Source organism: Nansenia antarctica (assembly GCF_963989245.1).
Source record: "Nansenia antarctica genome assembly, chromosome: 17".
NCBI lineage: Eukaryota > Metazoa > Chordata > Actinopteri > Argentiniformes > Microstomatidae > Nansenia > Nansenia antarctica.
Window position 1 is genome coordinate 560278 of NC_137687.1, and position 22219 is coordinate 582496.

General features: G+C 47.6%; 1 protein-coding gene across 1 annotated transcript in view; it reads left to right on the top strand.

Moving 5' to 3' along the window:
* cdh19 (cadherin 19, type 2) overlaps positions 1-22219 on the top strand; it is a gene marked incomplete at both ends in the record, with an annotated part of 76330 nt that overhangs the window by 10 nt on the left and 54101 nt on the right. The window contains 3 exons of the mRNA XM_080547701.1: positions 1-22; positions 9081-9368; positions 16869-16946. The exon at positions 1-22 is cut by the window's left edge and continues 10 nt beyond it. Coding sequence (XP_080403827.1) covers positions 1-22; positions 9081-9368; positions 16869-16946 — 388 coding nt within the window. The remainder of the gene's footprint in view (positions 23-9080; positions 9369-16868; positions 16947-22219) is intronic.

Sequence of the window (22219 nt, forward strand, 5' to 3'; positions counted from 1 at the left end):
CAGGCTCCCAGAACACGGTTCCGTGTGGACAAAACGTCCCTACGATAAATACACTTTGGCAGAAACACCGAAATTGGTCTCTGTGTGGACAAGGCCTCAAACTATCCTGTGAGCTCTGCATCAGCCACTGCTCTCAGACCATCTGACAAAAAGAAATCCAGGCCATGCATGTTTCATCTCTGTCTGGAAGACGGCTCTGTCTGCGCCCAGACGAGACGCAGAGTCGGCTAATGCGGCAGGCATCAGCAGTCGCCGTTAATCATCGGATCATTCCGTAAGTCTCTCAGAGGTGGTTCGGCACATCTGGTGTTTAGTCATATATCCTCGTCATCGCGGATATCTGCAATCCAAATCCGTCCCTGAATACATTATTTAAATTCAGATCATTATAAAAAGTAATTTCAGCCCACAGTTCAGTTAAGTCCACCTAAAACTTCCTTCCACAGGACTGTTCTGGTTTTTTTGGGGGGGTAGGTTTCATTATAATTCTCTCATTAAGTTAAAAAGAGAGTTGCATTCATTGAACTTGGTATCTAATTTCACAATTGTTATTCTCTGAATGTAGAGGGGGCGAGTGTCACATTCATCACTGTACAAGTGATTCACATATAAGATATAAGTATCTGGCATGGTTTGACTGATGGATATGAATACTGTACATTGTAAAAAACAAATCTATAATGAAATGCTTTTGTAAAATGGTCTGCCTCAACTGTCTTTTGGATAAGCAAGGTTTAGATAACCTTCTAGTAAAGGATCACTTAATTGTGTGTTTATAAATCAGTCACTCCATCAGTCATAACACATATTTACATTTTGTATCCAATATAAACTTAGTTCACAGTGTGAATATGTTTATCATATTGTTACTCCATATCCCCTAGATACTATATGGGGTTGTATCATCATGCTTGACAAGATGATTGCATGAAGTCAGACAGTGTATTGAATGTATATATATGTTACGGTACATGTGGGAATACGGTACATGTGGGAAAACTAGGGTTAGGGTTAGGTGCTACGTCGACTTGGTACATGCTGGCATGTCTAACCCCAACCCTAACCCTAACCCTAACCCTAACCCTACCCCTAACCCTAACCGTAGCACCCTAGCACCTAACCCTAACCCTAGTTTTCCTATACCGTATTCCCACATGTACCGTAACATATATATATCAATGACATAGAACAGGGTCCAAGGTAAGATGTTATAATAAGTATCTAGGTCATCAATATGCATCTGTTTTCTTTGATAGTTGATGTATTGTCAATAATGTTTTCCTGTGCTTAGATCTTCTAACAAGCTGTTCTGAGGCGTTTCATGACTATTCAGGTGCACCAGATGGTGTGGATCAGGGAAGGTTCAGAATATGTGACATTTCTACATGATTAGACATCCAACGCACGATGAACACTCTTGGTTATTAAGATGACACAGAAATATTAACATAAACAGACAGTAGAGTCCCTTGCTTATGAAAACAGTCTTAACTATCACGTGTATTGCCTTGGTAACACTTTAGATTAAGGTCACATTTGTAAAGTGTTTATAAATGGTTTATACAGTAATTAGTTAATACATCCTTTATAAGCAGTTTATTATTCACTTATAAAACATTTACAAACGGTTACGACCATGTAACTCATTAGTTTAGATTAGTTTGTTCAATATTCACTTTGTGCTTGTCAGTTATGCAATCAATTGCAATCAGGAGGCAGTTATTAATACGTTCTAAACATTCTATAAACATTCTATATACATTCTACTGTATATACATTCTATATACATTCTATATACATTCTGATTTATGAAACACAGGATAAGATGTAAATTCCTTTGTGCAGGCACGTACGTGAGAGTGTGTGTGTGTGCGTGTGTGTCGTCTTGGTGGTGAGTGGTTCATGCGGGGGGGGGGGGTTAGGTTTAATTTCGGACGCATCATCAGTAGTGTTCCTCCAGGTCATGGGGTGTTATACACCCTCGCCAGAGGTGGCCAGCTCAGGGGGATCAGCCCCGAACTTGCGTCAATCCTAATTCGTCATGAGAATGGCTGACGTCTCATGAGACTATGCAAGGCAGGGGCGTCCTTTTCCCTGAGTCAGGCCTAAGCTGACCGCATACCTTCTGGTTGGCTACTTCGGGGCCCAGCAGGGATCTTTCCTTCTCATAAAAAGCCACTGGCTGCTTCTTTCGGCTGCTTCCGATGCAGCTTTGATGGCTGAACGCAGGCTTTGGCCTCTGATTCCCAGGTCTGTAAACAATCTGGTGGTAGATCTTGCCACAAACCCTCTGCACCCCACCTCCACTGGGCGGACTTCAGTGTTCCAGCCGCGGTGTTGTGCTTCGGCAGCGAGCTCAGCATAGCGTAAGCCATTGCCTGCAGCACCTGTTACGTTGTAGCACATTGCCGTTATTATACTATCAAGAGTAAACAGCAACCAGTCTGTATTCATACAGAATATTGTGGGTTTGGGGAGCTGAGGATGTATACTGTTTAATTTGCTTGATTAGTATAACAAACTTAAGTTGTCTAATTTTAACACGTGGTATCATCCGGGTGGCTAGCTAAGCGTTTGACAGCGGATGATGGGAGACATATTGAATGTTAAGTTATCTATCTAACATTAGGCTGATTTGTGCATGATAGTGGTATATGACGATATAGCTGTATAGTGGCACTTATTAAACCAAAACAACCCTCAATCTAATCCGAGCAGTTGTTATTATGTAATGTTATTGATGGATGTGCCATTTTTGATGGAGGGCAGTGAGCGGGAGACTCATCAAGGACATGTAGTTAACTAATGCAGTGGACAGCGGCTGTTTCTCCAGCGTTCCTGTCACATCGGATTTCGGAACGCATTAAAAACAAGTCATGCACTTTTCCATGTTTCCCTTTGATGGCATATGACGCCGTAAATTTAACTAAAGTTCAGCCGCGTTCAGTTGTTGCACTGTTGTCCTAAATCCCTGCAGACTGGCAGGGTAGGAGCACAGGTTTCATACAGGTTAGAGCGCCGTTATTCTGTCATGGTCTCCCAAATTTCGTTGTATGGTACCTGTACTATATCAATGACAATAAAGACCATTCATTCATTCATTCATAATGAAGCATTGTTCTTTTTTATTTGATGACTTGTTTGATCGATTGATAGCGTAAAACTTAAGTTGTGAATGAATCGCGAGCGTCAATGCTTTTCTACGACACTACTGATGACGTATCAGGGTGTTGAAGGGTTGTCCCATTTCATAGGGGAACGATTTCAACCACTATGGCTTGTGGCTCTGTTCAGAGGCCTTGTCTCCAAAGCGAGTGGCACTCCAAAACGAGCCACAGGGGTAGAAAAGGGAATCGGGCTTGGGCCTAACCCATGCATCTAATGGTATTCCAAAGACACTCCATTCTACAGATCATCAGAATGTAGAACCAAACCCTTTACATTCTAGAACACATACGGTAGCTATTCTCTTACCACACGCTGTCCACATACACACCGCAGAGAACAGCTCAATAGAATGTTATCATTATTGTTCTCTCTCTCTCTCTCTCTCTCTCTGTCTCTCTCTCTCTCTTTCTGTCTCTCCCTCTCCCTCTCCCTCTCCCTCTCCCTCTCTCTCTCTCTCTCTCTCTCTCTATCGTACCTCAGTGTGTGTTTATGTTTCCATGTTTCCATCATTATTGCTCTCTCTCTCTCTCTCTCTCTCTCTGTGTTACTGTACCTCAGTGTGTGTTTATGTTTCCGCCGCTCGCTAGGCTACGTGGCCAGAGAGAGAAGAAGAAGAGAAGATGGCAGTGATCCATCCTGTCAGCCAGGGGGCTGAGCGACAGCGCTGACAGGAGAGGGAACCCCAAGGTAATCATTTGCATTTGTTTTTTATTGCGATCATTAGAGCTCCCGTGGCAGAGCCGGGGCGCGGGCCGTGTGACAGACCCCATGTTTTATCTGGGCGTCGAGGGAACGCACGCGTCTCGCTGCCAGCCAACTAGCTGCTGCTACAGCGGAGTGATTGAAACAAACGAATGAAAAGAAATGTGTTTGAGTTCCCTGCATTATATAAAAGCTGCGCTGTTGACAGTAGATATATTTGTTTATTAAATGGGGTGTTTATTGACCAGAGGCCCTCTCTTTTCTCTTTTCATGAAAGCCAATAGAAACCTTCTTATAAAGGTTAACCCTATAATTAAGTCATAGTTTATCACCGACCCTACAAGGATGACAAATGGTACCAGAATGCTGTGATTACAGTAGCACAGCGATTATACCTTATACCCCCTGCCTTTCAACTGAACATTGAAACGGTCATTATCATCGAATCAATCAATCAAACAACTAATGAATCACTCTCTCTCTTTCTCCTCTTTTCATTCCAACAGTTGCACATGTCGTGGGAAGGCACTCAATCATCAAAAACATCTACTACCGTGTATACAACTGCTGCGCCGTTGTTGTGATTCAACTACATGATGTTGTGATCTTCTCTGTCTCTCTCTCTCCGTCTCTCTCTCTCTCTGTCTCTCCCTCTCTCTCTCTCTCTCTCTGTCTCTCTCTCTCTCTCTGTCTCTCTCTCACTCTCTCTCTCTCTCTCTCTGTCTCTCTCTCTCTGTCTCTCTCTATCTCTCTCTGTCTCTCTCTCTCCCTCTTTCTCTCTCTCTGTCTCTCTCTCTCTGTCTCTCTCTCTTTCTCTCTCTCTGTCTCTCTCTCTCTGTCTCTCTCTCACTCTGTCTCTCCCTCTCTCTCTCTCTCTCTCTCTCTGTCTCTCTCTGTCTCTCTCTCTCTCTCTGTCTCTCTCTCTCTCTCTCGTATATTCAACTACATGATGTTGTTGTGATCTTCCTCCTCGCCCCGGCTGTGGCTTCAGAGAGCTCACACATGTCAGAGCGCCGGGCGAAACAGAGAGAACGGAGAGAAGAGAGAGAAGAGAGGGAACAGAGAGAAGAGAGGGAACAGAGAGAAGAGAGAGAAGAGAGAGAGAGAAGAGAGAGAGAAGAGAGAGAGGAACAGAGAGGAACAGAGAGCAGCAGAACCCTCCGCCTCCTGGCTCCTGACCGGCCGCTCCTCCAGTGGCCAGCTGGGCAGATCACAAGTTCTGCTTCACGGCCGAGCCGCCCTACGGTCCTGCATCAAAGTCCACCCCCCGCCCCCCCCAACCACCCAACCACCCATCCCCCAACCCCGGCCCCATCCTCCCCTTTAATTTACCCAGGGTCCTCGGGGTGACAGAGCGATGAGGCGGAGTGTAGTCCTGCATTAAAACAGAGAGCGTCTTACTCAGCTCTATCTGTGCAACGAACGTTGGGAGATAAATAATTCCCCACATCACCATAATAGTTACGGTGCTGCTGTCTCTCTCTCTCCACTGGCGGAGCGGCGGAGATCCTCACATCTACATCTGTGCTGCTGTCTCTCTCTCCACTGGCGGAGCGGCGGAGATCCTCACATCTACATCTACATGCTGCTGTCTCTCTCTCTCCACTGGCAGAGCAGCGGAGATCCTCACATCTACATCTTCCCCCGGTGCCACGTCCCCCTGACTGAGCTCCACAGTGTTGCAATGCAAGACCTCGGTGAGATGAGAACCGCTGTTCTTGGCAATTATTGCTCTATGAAACGTACATCGTTATTTCTCGCCGCCGCCGTGACATCATCTGGCACTATTCTGTAGCTCTTATGCACGGGGAGAGTGTACCGGTAATAGATTTGTTTTTTTGGTTTTAATGGAAAAACTGCAGTTTCGAAATTTTAAGGATGATAATCAAAATAGGTCTATTTTCACCACCGCAATCTTGTACTTGGTACTTTGCCATATGTTGGCTTTTGCTGAAATGACGCCACTGGTCTTGTAGCCTATTAGAAATGTATTGATTGTGTGTGTGTGTGTGTGTGTGAGAGGAAGTGCTTTTGTGAGCCTGCATGTAGCCTATAATGTGGCTCTTTATGGTACCCCAATAATTTTGGGGGGAGCTCTTAGACTCCGACTGCTCGGCCACCTCTGGTTTAATAAGACAACGGCTCAACAATGTTCAATAGTTTTGTTTACAATCTCCCACTTGAAACGACCATCGATTGAAAAGGTTTGTAGTGAGCGTTACTGCAGACCGTATTAAGGGTTATGTGGTACTTAGTCGGGTGGTATAACAACCCTGTACCACCCTCGTGGCCTGGTGGAACCATTAGACGGTGATAAAGAGTTTGCCGTGTCCGACAGAAGGCAGCAGCCTCACACACAAAGGCCAGAGCTCTGTGTCTCTGTGGGCCTATCTCACACACTCTCACACACTCTCACACACTCTCACACACTCTCACACACTCTCACACGCTTTCACACACTATCTCACACACTCTCACACACTCTCACACACTCTCACACACTCTTACACACTCTCACACACTCTCACACACTCTCACACACTCACACACTCTCACACACTCTCACACACTCTCACACACTCTCACACACTCTCACACATTCTCACACACTCTCACACTATCTCACACACTCTCACACACTCTCACACACTCTCACACACTCTCACACACTCTCACACACTCTCACACACTCTCACACTATCTCACACACTCTCACACACTCTCACACACTCTCACACGCTCTCACACACTCTCACACACTCTCACACACTCTCACACACCCTCACACTCTCTCACACACTCTCACACACTCTCACACACTCTCACACGCTCTCACACACTCTCTCACACTCTCTCACACACTCTCACACACTCTCACACGCTCTCACACGCTCTCACACACTGTCACACACTGTTACACACTCTCACACACTCTCACACACTCTCACATACTCTCACACACTCTCACGCGCTCTCACACACTCTCACACACTCTCACACACTCTCACACACTCTCACGCGCTCTCACACACTCTCACACACTCTCACACACTCTCACACACTCTCACACACTCTCACACACTCTCACACACTCTCACACACTGTCACACACTGTTACACACTCTCACACACTCTCACACACTCTCACACACTCTCACACACTCTCACACACTCTCACACACTCTCACACACTCTCACACACTCTCACACGCTCTCACACACTCTCACACGCTCTCACACGCTCTCACACGCTCTCACACGCTCTCACACACTCTCACACACTCTCACACACTCTCACACACTCTCACACACTCTCACACACTCTCACACTCTCTCACACACTCTCACGCTATCTCACACACTCTCACACACTCTCACGCACTCTCACACACTCTCACACACTCTCACACTCTCTCACACACTCTCACACACTCTCACACTATCTCACACACTCTCACGCTATCTCACACACTCTCACACACTCTCACACACTCTCACACACTCTCACACACTCTCACACTATCTCACACACTCTCACACACTCTCACACACTCTCACACACTCTCACACACTCTCACACGCTCTCACACTCTCTCACACACTCTCACACACTCTCACACACTCTCACACTATCTCACACACTCTCACACTCTCACACACTCTCACACACTCTCACACACTCTCACACACTCTCACACTCTCTCACACACTCTCACACACTCTCACACTATCTCACACACTCTCACACTCTCACACACTCTCACACACTCTCACACGCTCTCTCACACTCTCACACACTCTCACACTCTCTCACACACTCTCACACGCTCTCACACACTCTCACACACTCTCACACACTCTCACACACTCTCACACACTCTCACACACTCTCACACACTCTCACACACTCTCACACACTCTCACACGCTCTCACACACTCTCACACACTCTCACACACTCTCACACACTCTCACACTCTCTCACACTATCTCACACTATCTCACACACTCTCACACACTCTCACACACTCTCACACACTCTCACACACTCTCACACACTCTCACACACTCACACACACTCTCACACTCTCACACACTCTCACACACTCTCACACGCTCTCACACACTCTCACACACTCTCACACGCTCTCACACACTCTCACACGCTCTCACACACTCTCACACACTCTCACACTATCTCACACACTCTCACACTCTCTCACACACTCTCACACGCTCTCACACACTCTCACACACTCTCACACACTCTCACACACTCTCACACTCTCTCACACTATCTCACACACTCACACACACTCTCACACTCTCACACACTCTCACACACTCTCACACTATCTCACACGCTCACACACACTCTCACACTCTCACACACTCTCACACACTCTCACACTCTCTCACACTATCTCACACACTCTCACACACTCTCACACACTCTCACACACTCTCACACGCTCTCACACACTCTCACACACTCTCACACGCTCTCACACACTCACACACACTCTCACACACTCTCACACACTCTCACACACTCTCACACTATCTCACACACTCTCACACTCTCACACACACTCTCACACTCTCACACACTCTCACACACTCTCACACACTCACACACTCTCACACACTCTCACACACTCTCACACACTCACACACTCTCACACACTCTCACACACTCTCACACACTCACACACACTCTCACACACTCTCACACTCTCTCACACACTCTCACACACTCTCACACACTCTCACACACTCTCACACACTCTCACACACTCTCACACTCTCTCACACACTCTCACACACTCTCACACTATCTCACACACTCTCACACTATCTCACACACTCTCACACACTCTCACACACTCTCACACTATCTCACACTATCTCACACACTCTCACACACTCTCACACTATCTCACACACTCTCACACACTCTCACACTATCTCACACACTCTCACACGCTCTCACACACTCTCACACTATCTCACTCGCTCTCTCCTTCTCTTTCCTTCCCCCTCTGCTCCTCTGCCAGAGAACATACAGTGCTCAGTCATTACGGAGGAAACTCCCTCGCTCCCCCCCAAACACACACACACACACACGGTGTCACGGCTGTCATTAGGATGGCATTCTCTCTCTGTGTGTGTGTGGGTGTCTCTTTGCTTTCTGTATTGTTTTTCAACCAGGAGAGGGATCTTCCCAGAAACACACCACCAATCAGCAGAGGTCACTTGGGCCAGTGACAGCCAACCAGCAGAGGTCACCTGGGCCAGTGACAGCCAACCAGCAGCGGTCACCTGGGCCAGTGACAGCCAACCAGCAGCGGTCACCTGGGCCAGTGACAGCCAACCAGCAGAGGTCACCTGGGCCAGTGACAGCCAACCAGCAGAGGTCACCTGGGCCAGTGACAGCCAACCAGCAGAGGTCACCTGGGCCAGTGACAGCCAATCAGCAGAGACCTTAAAAGACGCTGAGTGCTCATCATCATCATCATCAGCTGTTGTGATAATCAGCATCAACAACAGTTCCACCATGTTGTGTTCTGTGCCAAGCTGGTGGTTCACTTTGTTAGTGGTTACTTTGCTCGGTTATTAAGTTTAGTGATTTAGTGAAAGTTACTTTGTTTTAGTGATTTATTTACATCTGGTGCCTGAATATTGTGTTCTCCTTTACGTAAATAATGACATTTCCACCATGAATTGATGCAGAAAGGGCACAAATTGGTGCATCTAAATTCACCAGAATGCAAGAAATTAAGTAATTGATGCTCGTTTAAGGACCCCCAGACCGCCCCACTTCATGGGTCCCCCCCGATGTCAAACACCACTGGTACCACCTCTGCCTCATTTTGATCCAGGAGAAACCCTGACCTCTTGTCCCTAGTGAACAGAAGGTAACACAGGTACACACACGCCTGTCATGGCTGCCTGGGTCTCCCCAGCCCTAATCTGTGTTCCCGTGGCGGAGGGCCGACCCTCTCTCTCTGTCTCTCTCTCTCTCTCTCTCTCTCTCTCTCTCTCTCTCTCTCTCTCTCTCTCTCTCTCTCTCTCTCTCTCTCTCTCTCTCTCTCTCTCTCTCTCTCTCTCTCTCTCTCTCTCTCTCTCCTCCTCCTCTGCTGCTTCTCAATCAACCAGGCTCTGACCTCCAAGACTCATTCCAATTCTGTCCCGTCCCCCCCGATACCGGAGCAATTACCGCGTGCGTCGCATTTACATTCCCCACCGCACACAAAGGACCGCAGGCTTGTCACCTAGCCACCGAATTAAAGCAAAGATGATCTTTTAGGTTCGGCCCTTCAAGAGAGAGAGAAGAAAGTGGGATGTGCGTACATGGATACGTTTCTTGATGCGTTTGCTGGAGGTCTCAGTTTTTTTTTTACAGCAATAACATGTTTTGCCTTGTCAGCCTTTGCAGAAGTGTTTGTTGAAGGTCATGGTAAGGGGCTGTGTGTGTGTATTCATAGGAAACACAATAGTGTACAGCATAGGCCTCTTAACTACAGTACAGTGAAACACCTTCCTGAGAGAGAGAGAGAGAGAGAGAGAGAGAGAGAGAGAGAGAGAGAGAGAGACAGAGAGAGATAGAGAGAGGGAGGGAGAGAGAGAGAGGGAGAGAGATAGAGAGACAGAGAGAGAGAGAGATAGAGGGAGAGAGATAGAGGGAGAGAGAGAGACAGAGAGACAGAGAGAGAGAGAGAGAGACAGAGAGAGAGAGAGATAGAGGGAGAGAGAGATAGAGAGAGACAGAGAAAGACAGAGGGAGAGAGAGAGAGGGAGAGAGAGAGGGAGAGAGAGAGAGACAGAGAAAGACAGAGAGAGAGAGAGTCCTTGCGGGATATAAAGAACGTCATAAAGAACGTTGTTCCTGTGATTGGTCTGGATATCATAAACCGCTGTTTCCCAAACTTCATTGCAGTCAGTGTCAGTGAACCCCCAGTGGAAACAGCCAAGCCTGGGGGTCTCTGGGCTCGTGACCACGGCTGTCAGACAGACACACTTAGGAGCTCCAGTGTGGCGGAAGCTTCTCAGAAGCTGTTCTTTATGTTTCATCATGTTTTGACAGACTTGCAAAAGAAAAAAAGCTTTTGATACAAGCTGTACGACTTGTACAGTAGGCCCTACTTGTTTCAAGACCAAAAAAAGAAAAGGAAAAAAAGTATAATAAAACGAATCAAGTGATTTTCAGGAAGAAAATCATTTGTTTTTTAAACATTTGACCTGATGCATAGAATGAGTATGTTGTGTGTAAGCAGATACAGTTACATACATACATTATACATTTGACAGTAGTACAGATACAGTACATTATACATCTGACAGTAATCATTGACCTTAACTTTGTGTTGCACCCAAGTTCACTCCTTAAAGACTAAAACCAGTAGACCAGGGGCCTTTCACATGTATCTAATGTATGCACTGACCTAGCCTAGACTTAATGTATGCACAGGTCTTATTATTCATATAGGAGAGATGTAACCCTTCCTTCCTAACACTACTATATGTTTACCCCCTACCTTCGTAGCGGTTGCAAGGTCAACGGTTCTCTATCCTCCCACACGGTGAAGCTTTGACAGGCATGCGGAGGTACTGTAGGCGATCTCCTGTTGTTTACTTTTCACAAAGCTATGTAATGCGTTCTCATTTGACAGTCGTTTGAAGCTCAGTAAACTAGTGGAAAATAAGTGAGAAATGATACCAGACCAGGTCTGTGGAGGGGCCTGCACTGTTTACTCCTCTACTGAAATATCTACTTGTATCTGTATGTAGAGATCTGAAAAATGTATATGTAAACAGAAACCAAAAGTGTTTATTTTCCACACTTGATTATTTTGTATTTTTTGGAAAATATTGTGGAACCGGTCTTGTTTTGTCGTTTGTTTGAGTGACGTGCTCCTAAGCCAATCAGATCACTTGAGAAGTCATATGTGAGAGTTTGAGGAAGTGCAAGGGGCGTGACAGATGATTGAATGAGTGAGAGGAAACCACAGACACCTGTGGCAGAGTTGGCTGTGTGTTTGGAGAGCGTGCGACAATGACGTATTACTATCTTGTTATTTAAGTTTGGACTATTGTTTGACGTTTAGCAATTCCGGGTTTTGTTTCAGTTTAAATGGTTAGCCGGTTTGTTATTTTTCATTTATGATAAACGTGTACCGTGTACAACGACTAAACCGTGGACGTTCTGCCTGCTACCGGAGCAGCGACTTGTACCCCAGACTGAACCAGAGGATTGCTATCCACATTGCCGCCATCAGGACTGAGTGGTGGCTGATGTCTACAGCTGACTGACAGCCTGCCTAAACAGGTGAGTCTTTAATTGGCGTTTAAAGAATGAGTTCTGAGGGAGCGGCTCTCAGGTCAGGGGGGAGGAGGGCGTTCCAGAGTCTCTCAGGTCAGGGGGGAGGAGGGCGTTCCAGAGTCTCTCAGGTCAGGGGGGAGGAGGGCGTTCCAGAGTCTCTCAGGTCAGGGGGGAGGGCGTTCCAGAGTCTCTCAGGTCAGGGGGGAGGGCGTTCCAGAGTCTCTCAGGTCAGGGGGGAGGGCGTTCCAGAGTCTCTCAGGTCAGGGGGGAGGGCGTTCCAGAGTCTCTCAGGTCAGGGGGGAGGAGGGCGTTCCAGAGTCTCTCAGGTCAGGGGGGAGGGCGTTCCAGAGTCTCTCAGGTCAGGGGGGAGGGCGTTCCAGAGTCTCTCGTCAGGGGGGAGGGCGTTCCAGAGTCTCTCAGGTCAGGAGGGAGGGCGTTCCAGAGTCTCTCAGGTCAGGGGGGAGGAGGGTGTTCCAGAGTCTCAGGTCAGGGGGGAGGAGGGCGTTCCAGAGTCTCTCAGGTCAGGGGGGAGGAGGGCGTTCCAGAGTCTCTCAGGTCAGGGGGGGGGAGGGCGTTCCAGAGTCTCTCAGGTCAGGGGGGAGGGCGTTCCAGAGTCTCTCAGGTCAGGGGGGAGGAGGGCGTTCCAGAGTCTCTCTGGTCAGGGGGGAGGAGGGCATTCCAGAGTCTCTCAGGTCAGGGGGGAGGAGGGCGTTCCAGAGTCTCTCAGGTCAGGGGGGAGGAGGGCGTTCCAGAGTCTCTCAGGTCAGGGGGGAGGGCGTTCTAGAGTCTCTCTGGTCAGGGGGGAGGAGGGCGTTCCAGAGTCTCTCAGGTCAGGGGGGAGGGCGTTCCAGAGTCTTGGGGCCGTCACCTCAAACGTATATATATATATATATATATATATATATATATATATATATATATATATATATATATATAGTAAACTTGAGACAATTGTGGCAGAATTTACATTGTCCCACTTCAACACTTCAACAGGATCACCTCAAACCAAGTGTAAACATTGATGCTTCCTGCAGTGAAATGTCAGGAGTGGTTTCCAGTCAGCCTGAATAGAGGACGGAGGTTTCATATGATATTAGACTATAAGACACAATCAACAGCCCTGAACAACTAATACTCTGCAAATGTCAGGACCACACAGAGACAGCAGCTTGAAACAGCGCGTTTATGAGGAATACGTCTGGTTGAAACAGCGTGTTTATGAGGAATACGTCTGGTTGAAACAGCATGTTTATGAGGAATATGTCTGGTTGAAACAGCGTGTTTATGAGGAATATGTCTGGTTGAAACAGAGTGTTTATGAGGAATATGTCTGGTTGAAACAGCGTGTTTATGAGGAATATGTCTGGTTGAAACAGCGTGTTTATGAGGAATATGTCTGGTTGAAACAGCATGTTTATGAGGAATATGTCTGGTTGAAACAGCGTGTTTATGAGGAATATGTCTGGTTGAGGGATTATGGAGGTGTACTTCCATTCTCTATGCTGAGTCAGGGGTCAAGGGTCAGTCTGGAACAGTCATGGCTGGCTGTCAACAAACTGCACACTTACAGTCATGGCCAAACATATTGCACTTTTCTCAGATAATGGACCACTTCTCCCAGAACATTGTTGCCGTTACAAATGCTTTGATATTCACATGTTTATGTATTTTCTTTGCATTGGAATAACACAACACAAGCGGAGAAAAAACAGCCAGATCTGATATCATTCTGCACAGAACTCCAACAACACCCGTTATCTGACAGAAGTGCAGGGGTGCCAATATTTTTGGCCATGAATCTCTGTAAATGTTAGAAGAATTTGTATTTTATTTTATCATAAAGTTCAACAAGATCTCTGGCACTAGGTGCAGTATGAATTCCCACTGTGTAACTGACAGATAACAACGTAATAAAACAACAACTACAACAAGCAGTAATATAACAGCTGAGCTGGATTAGTCAGCGGTAAGATCGAAGTGACGACCTAAGACCAGACAAAGTTCATATGGATACAAACAGAATAATTGCATCTCCGAGGATCGTCACCGAAGATCCGTGGGCTTCCAGGAAATGAAATGAAAGACAATAGCTGCGTCTGCCCATGAGGTTACGAGGCTTACAGCACCACACACATCAAGACAAACACAAAAACAAAAAAATCAGAAGAATATCTCCTATAATCGCCTCTTAATTAAAGACTACATGTCTTAACTACGCACATTGACGCATCGTGAATGAAATGAAAAACAATAGCTGCCTCTACCCATGAGGTGAGGCTTACAGCGTACCACACACACCAAGACAAACACAAACATGAACAAATCTGAAGAATATCTCCTATAATCGCCTCTTAAAGACTACATGTCTTAACTACGCACATCGTACCGCTATTGTGCTGCTCTTGTGTTGTTGAGCTCTGAGGTGTCTTCATCAACATATTGAATAACAGGTGTTGTTTGTAATGGATTAATTATTATTCTCCACGGGGATTCATGCGAATTCACTAGGCACAAACAGAATTATCATAATTAAACCATCAACACCTCGTTTTCCAATTGATATGTAAAGTGCTACTCCTATATCGTATGTTACCACTAGCGGGAGGGATGATTGCAGGGGCGATGGTGCAGGTTATGGCTATGGTGTGTCTGTGTGGTGTGTCTGTGTGTAGGGCTGTGTGTAGGGCTGTGTGTAGGGCTGTGTGTAGGGTGTCTGTGTGTAGGGCTGTGTGTCTGTGTGTAGGGCTGTGTGTGTGTGTAGGGCTGTGTGTAGGGTGTCTGTGTGTGGTGTGTCTGTATGGTGTGTCTGTGTGTAGGGCTCGCTGCTACACTCAAAGATATCATCTGTCCAGTGGACAGAGAGAGCCGGGAATATGCTGGTGTCCTCTGCCTGTTGGCTGTTGGAACGTATCAGAGATGAAGAACTCATGTTGTTGTGATGTTAGAGGCCATCATTAGCTAGACAGGAAGTGTGCATGTGTCAGCCTGGGAGGAGGTTGTACCCAAGGAGTTGATAATAATAATAATCATAATCATAACAATAATAATTCATTGTATTTATATAGCGCTTTTCCGGGGCTCAAAGACGCTGACAAAAACAGAAAACACAGAAACAACAAGCAACAGATAACATGAACACAGAGTTAGCGAACAGGCACAGGAGGTTGTATGCATGTCCAGGGGAGAGGGGGGGTGGCAGGGTTAGGGGAGATGGTTAGGGGTAGGGAAGGTTGTATGCATGTCCAGGGGGAGAGGGGGGGTGGCAGGGTTAGGGGAGATGGTTAGGGGTAGGGGAGGTTGTATGCATGTCCAGGGGGGGAGGGGGGTGGCAGGGTTAGGGGAGATGGTTAGGGGTAGGGGAGGTTGTATGCATGTCCAGGGGGGGAGGGGGGTGGCAGGGTTAGGGGAGATGGTTAGGGGTAGGGGAGGTTGTATGCATGTCCAGGGGGGGGAGGAGGGGGGGTGGCAGGGTTAGGGGAGATGGTTAGGGGTAGGGGAGGTTGTATGCATGTCCAGGGGGGGGAGGAGGGGGGGTGGCAGGGTTAGGGGAGATGGTTAGGGGTAGGGGAGGTTGTATGCATGTCCAGGGGGGAGGGAGGGGGGGTGGCAGGGTTAGGGGAGATGGTTAGGGGTAGGGGAGGTTGTATGCATGTCCAGGGGGGGAGGGAGGGGGTTGGCAGGGTTAGGGGAGATGGTTAGGGGTAGGGGAGGTTGTATGCATGTCCAGGGGGGGAGGGGGGGGTTGGCAGGGTTAGGGGAGATGGTTAGGGGTAGGGGAGGTTGTATGCATGTCCAGGGGGGGAGGGGGGGGTTGGCAGGGTTAGGGGAGATGGTTAGGGGTAGGGAAGGTTGTATGCATGGGAGAACAGGTGATGTGAAGCCCAAACAACCCCGACATTGGCATGGCAACCCCGACATTGGCATGGCAACCCCGACACGATGCTCACTGTTCCTTGTTCCAGTTTCCCAGGAGACCTCTCTCCGCCAAACGGCGGTTTGATTCCATTTCTCCAACTTCCTGACCTGCCTCTCTGAACTGTTAAACACGTATATAACACTCTCAGCCCAAAGCGCACAACAGTTTTCTCTTCTTTCCTCCGTCAGAGAGATACAGCTCCTCTAGACGCTGGAGAGAAATACAATACTTTATCTCCTACGCCCCTGTAGCAGCCAATCAGACGCAGGGAGGTCGGCGTGGGCGCCCCCGCTGCTGAGCATTCTAAGACAGCCCGACGCGCCAACCAGACTAATTAATCCAGCTAGCACACGGTGACTCAGGCTAACGCCACAGCAACGCCACAACAGCACCAGGGTTTCAGACTGAGGGTGTTTGTCTGTGAGGGTGTTTGTATTTGAGGGTGTTTGTCTGTGAGGGTGTTTGTCTGTGAGGGTGTTTGTCTGTGGCACCGTGCAATGTTTTAGTTTTTTTTCCATTGACATGAAAAGTGAATCAAAGTGTACAATGTTGTGGGAATTAGTGTTTGTGACAGTGTGTTTGTGATAGTCCCATCAGAACCCAAAATATGAGCTTACTTTACTGAATCGTTTGTAAACAATAGCATGTTTAGCTTTAGCTTTAAAACATGATGAACACTATAATGTTGATCTCATGGATGGTCGGTCCCTGCACCCATAGGTCAGCCTATCAATGTTAAGAGTTTCCATCTCTCCTCCAGCCCCGCCCTCCACCTGGTTACCCAGGTGTGTACCACCAGCCCCGCCCTCCACCTGGTTACCCAGGTGTGTCCCACCAGGTGAGGGAGAACAGGTTGTTACCTGGAGCCCAGGCTGCGTGTGTAAGGCAGGTCTGAGAGTCGTTAGCAGACAGCTTCCCTATTTTTAGAGGCTGTGTACCTGCAGGGATCAGGATGGACCAATCAGCGGTGTGTGATTACTCTGCCTGGGGCGACGCTGCTCCGTCTGAATATGAACACACTACGCTCTCTCTGCACCTCGCTAAAACCCTGCTTCCACATCTGTTAAACAGAAGATACATGTTTTAGTGTTTTAGTGTTTTAGTGTTTCAGTGTTTGGCCTGGAGCGCTCAGTCAGTTGAACATGTTTTGATAACTTGTATCTATATCCAGGGAAGCATGCTAATCTGAATCCAAACCTTTGCAGATGACTGCTCTGCTAAATGTAATATATGTATGTATTTATGTATTTAAATTTATTTAAAATGTTTACTATTATTTTTAAATGACTGGACTTTTTAAATAGGCACTACATTTAATAAACACTGCTATGTCTGTCTGTTTTTATTGTATGTATTAATGTATGTGACCTATGTGTGTTTTTAATGTGGAAACTGTATTCTTGAGCTGCACTTCTGCCTGTCGAAGGAGAATTTCTGTCACTGTGTGACACAATAAAGCTATCTGGAATCTTGAATTTATATAACATGACTGGAATCGACAAACAAAACAGCTCGATATTTAGATCAAAAGTTGTCCACTGATTCTCTGACCTTAAATTAAACGTTTACGTAACATAACAATGCATAAAGGAACATTAAAAAACCACCCGGTGCCGAATGAGACCTCAGCAGCGGGCTAGGGTTCAGATGGTCTGAGTTCTGTAACGTATCTGGAGACTCATCACCCCAGGGACCGTCGCCTCGCCAGGCCAGCCGTAGTAAATAATGCAGCAAAAATACATCATGATGTTTCTCTCTTTAGCCAACATGTGTAGCTGTCAACTTTGATCAATAAGGAGAGCCTACAGGCGCCGGGTACATAAACACATAAAACCTTTCCCTGTTTATGCATGCAGCCCCGATCCACCCGCATCGTAAACACTGAGTTTAGATACAAAATATGCCAGCCCTTAACGCTAACAGATCCTGCTAAATTGACCTGGGGATTACTGCGCTTCACTACTGGCAGAGAGCAGATTCATAATGGGGAGTTATGGGAGAGGAATGGTTACGAGGCGATAGTAGATGATGATCGGTTTCCTATGCTAATGATTCCAGTGTGGGGGCTTTGGAAATATCATCTCTGATAAAGTACACTCTTTATGTCTCTGTATGTCTGTGTTTCTCTGTGCTAAAACCATGCAATACTTAATAAGGTAACAGGCTGGGTAACAGCCGAAAGCGTGCTTGGAGGAAGCGTACATTGTTAACGGAGTTCAGGCTTATACAGTTATGTTTTGGAATTGAATCAGTTTCAAATGGAACATTCCTTCTATGGACAGGTACAGCATGTCAACTTTGAGGAAACATTTCTCTTGTTTAACCTGCAAGCAGGTGTGTGTTGTTTCTAAGTAACTTGTTTGAGATGGATCACAAATAAACGTCTGAGTTTTAAGACTATTTATTAAACAAAGGTACAGGTGACAAGAACAGCTGATGCTGGGGGGAGGAGGTGAAGAGAGGAGCTGGAATGATGAGAGAGATCTGGAATGATGAGAGAGATCTGGAATGATGAGAGAGATCTGGAATGATGAGAGACCGTGCTCAGCCCCCTGGCTGCCCCGTTTGTAAACAATAATATGTAAATACAGTTTCAAATAATAGCCAATCACATTTACTGTAGAGATGCCCCAGGTGTGAAAACTAGACAGATTTTACATGATGTCACTTGGGTTATAGGTCAGGGGGTAGGGCACAGATCACAAGAAACCATTTTAGAATGCCCACATGGCTTCAACAAAGGGTGGTAAACCCTACCCTACCCCCCCCCACAGTTCAGGAGGAACGTTATAGCAAAAGGCAACCTATACAGCTTATACATTCTTATACAGTTTATATGATTTATGTGTGTGTATCTGTGCCAAAATATACTACACAGGAAGCCTAAAACCTCACCTGACAGAGGTTAACTCCCCCCGTTCCCCCGGCTGATTGAGACTCTCCATTGAGACCCAGAGAGAAAAGTACCACAGCCGTCGAGCTGGGGGGGAGGGTCTAGCTCAGCCTGACACTTGTGTATCCAGTACACAGCAAAACACTAACGAGAGAGAGAGGGAAAGAACCCACACCCAAAACGCTGTGTCAACGTTGATCAAAGCCTCTCTCTCCCCTCCTAGAACCCCCCCGTGCCGTATATACACTCAAACATCCCTCATGTAGTTCCCCAAAAAAACTGCCAGGGTTTTCGCTGCCTTGCTTGCGCTCATACATACACTCTTACTATCAATAATTCTCTATGAGATATGCATTTCTTGACCTGACATCTTCCCCAAATTAGTTCTCTCTCCCAATCATGGCCGTGTTTTTTTATCTGAAATAGGCATGTCTGATCAGTAGTAGCATCGGTAGTCAGAGCACTAGCCTCTGAATTAGCCTGCCGCTGTCCTTAACGACCACCAGAGAGGGAGATGAAACTCAACTCAGAGGGCCCCTGCTGAACTCCTCATGTGGGAGGGAGACCCCAGGGATTCTGGTTCCCTGGGCCTCGCCAGAGTTTCTCTGAGGCGTCTTTTTGATGTGCAGACAAGGAGCCACTCTGTATTCAACCGGCGGCGCGGCCGGCTGGGCCGTGGAGCAGCTCTCTGATCAGAGACGATTTTGTTCTGAAGTCTCACTGTACTAAGTATCACTATATTTCAGAACCAAATGAAAGAGCAGTCATTTGTCATTGATAATGCCTCTGTGGTGCATCGGGCTTTGGACTTTAATGTACCGTAGAGGAGCAGAGGTGGAAAATAAAGAATGATGTCTCTAGCTAGCTAGTTAACGTTGCGACATTGTTTTAAAGGTGATTGGTGCATGGCAGTCCTGCATGTTGATATATTTCCATGTCGCATTTCCTCCCTTTGATGGCATAATGACGCCCGAAATGCAACTAAAAGTCCAGCAGCGAAGTTGTTGCCCTGTTGTTAGCGCTCCTCTAACATCAGTGCAGACTGGCAGGGTAGGAGCAGGGTTGTTAGCCTACAGAGCACAGAACGTTGTATAATACATGTGAGGTTGGGGAAAAGTGTGAGCTTCAGAAGGATAATAGATCTAGCCCTGAATGAATGAAGCTGTTTCCCCCTCCCCAGGGAAACACGATGCACCATGTCATGGAGGTTTGTGAGGTTTCATTGTGGCACACACGTCAATTACAAGGCCCGCGGGCGACTTTTAACCCGGTTCCTCAGTGACGGAAAACTGAGCATCCACCCCCCGGATGAATATTGGATGGTGGGCAGTGTCCGTCCTGTTCCTACTCTCATCTGCAGCCAACGAACGGGGTGGCTGTGGCGCAGGAGGTAGAGGCTGTGGCGCAGGAGGTAGAGCCGCCATCTAATGATCGCAAGGTTGGCAGATCGGCGGTTCGAGCCCCGGCTGGCCACATGTCGAAGTGTTCTTGGGCAAGACACTGAACCCCAAATTGCTCCCAGTGAGCGGGCCGGCGCCTTGCAAGGTGTGAGAATGTGTGTGAATTGGTGAATGAGAGGCCGTTGTAAAGTGCTTTGGATAAAGGCGCTATATAAGTGCAGTCCATTTACGAATACGAAACAAATTCCTTGGTTTTAGTTTTTAGCTGGATCTGTAAGTCGGAGGCCAGCTCATACACCCAGCTAGCCACGGTATTTCGACATGCTGATATTCTTGTCGGGGACATACAACATCACATACCTTTTCAATGCTATTTCAATTTTGAATAAACTCTCTCTCTGTGAACGGCTTACATGCTGTTGCTATGTCCTCCGCTATTATAAAGCTTGCATTCACAGCTCTCTCACAGAATTTTTAAGCGAGTAAACATGTTTTGTTGTTGAAGGTTGCATTTTAAAATATGAAATATGGTAAACGGACTGACTTATATAGCACTTTATTACGAAGCGCTTTACAACGGCCTCTCATTCACCCATTCAAACACCAATGGCGGCAAGCTACCATACAATGACCTTGCGATCATTAGACGCCGGCTCTACCTCCTGAGACACAGCCTCTACCTCCTGAGACACAGCCTCTACCTCCTGAGACACAGCCTCTACCTCCTGAGACACAGCCTCTACCTCCTGAGATGCAGCCTCTACCTCCTGAGACACAGCCTCTACCTCCTGAGACACAGCTTCTACCTCCTGAGACACAGCCTCTACCTCCTGAGACACAGCCTCTACCTCCTGAGACACAGCCTCTACCTCCTGAGACACAGCCTCTACCTCCTGAGACACAGCCTCTACCTCCTGAGATGCAGCCTCTACCTCCTGAGACACAGCCTCTACCTCCTGAGACACAGCCTCTACCTCCTGAGACACAGCCTCTACCTCCTGAGACACAGCCTCTACCTCCTGAGATGCAGCCTCTACCTCCTGAGACACAGCCTCTACCTCCTGAGATGCAGCCTCTACCTCCTGAGACACAGCCTCTACCTCCTGAGAAACAGCCTCTACCTCCTGAGACACAGCCTCTACCTCCTGAGACACAGCCTCTACCTCCTGAGACACAGCCTCTACCTCCTGAGACACAGCCTCTACCTCCTGAGATGCAGCCTCTACCTCCTGAGACACAGCCTCTACCTCCTGAGACACAGCCTCTACCTCCCGAGACACAGCCTCTACCTCCTGAGACATAGCCTCTACCTCCCGAGACACAGCCTCTACCTCCTGAGACACAGCCTCTACCTCCTGAGACACAGCCTCTACCTCCTGAGACACAGCCTCTACCTCCTGAGACACAGCCTCTACCTCCTGAGACACAGCCTCTACCTCCCGAGACACAGCCTCTACCTCCTGAGACACAGCCTCTACCTCCCGAGACACAGCCTCTACCTCCCGAGACACAGCCTCTACCTCCTGAGACACAGCCTCTACCTCCTGAGACACAGCCTCTACCTCCTGAGACACAGCCTCTACCTCCTGAGACACAGCCTCTACCTCCCGAGACACAGCCTCTACCTCCTGAGACACAGCCTCTACCTCCTGAGACACAGCCTCTACCTCCTGAGACACAGCCTCTACCTCCTGAGACACAGCCTCTACCTCCTGAGACACAGCCTCTACCTCCTGAGACACAGACGCCCCAGTGAAAAACTTCCTTGGGGCTAGTTTGCTCCCATGTCCTGCGTCCCTTACTGCCAAAACATCTTAG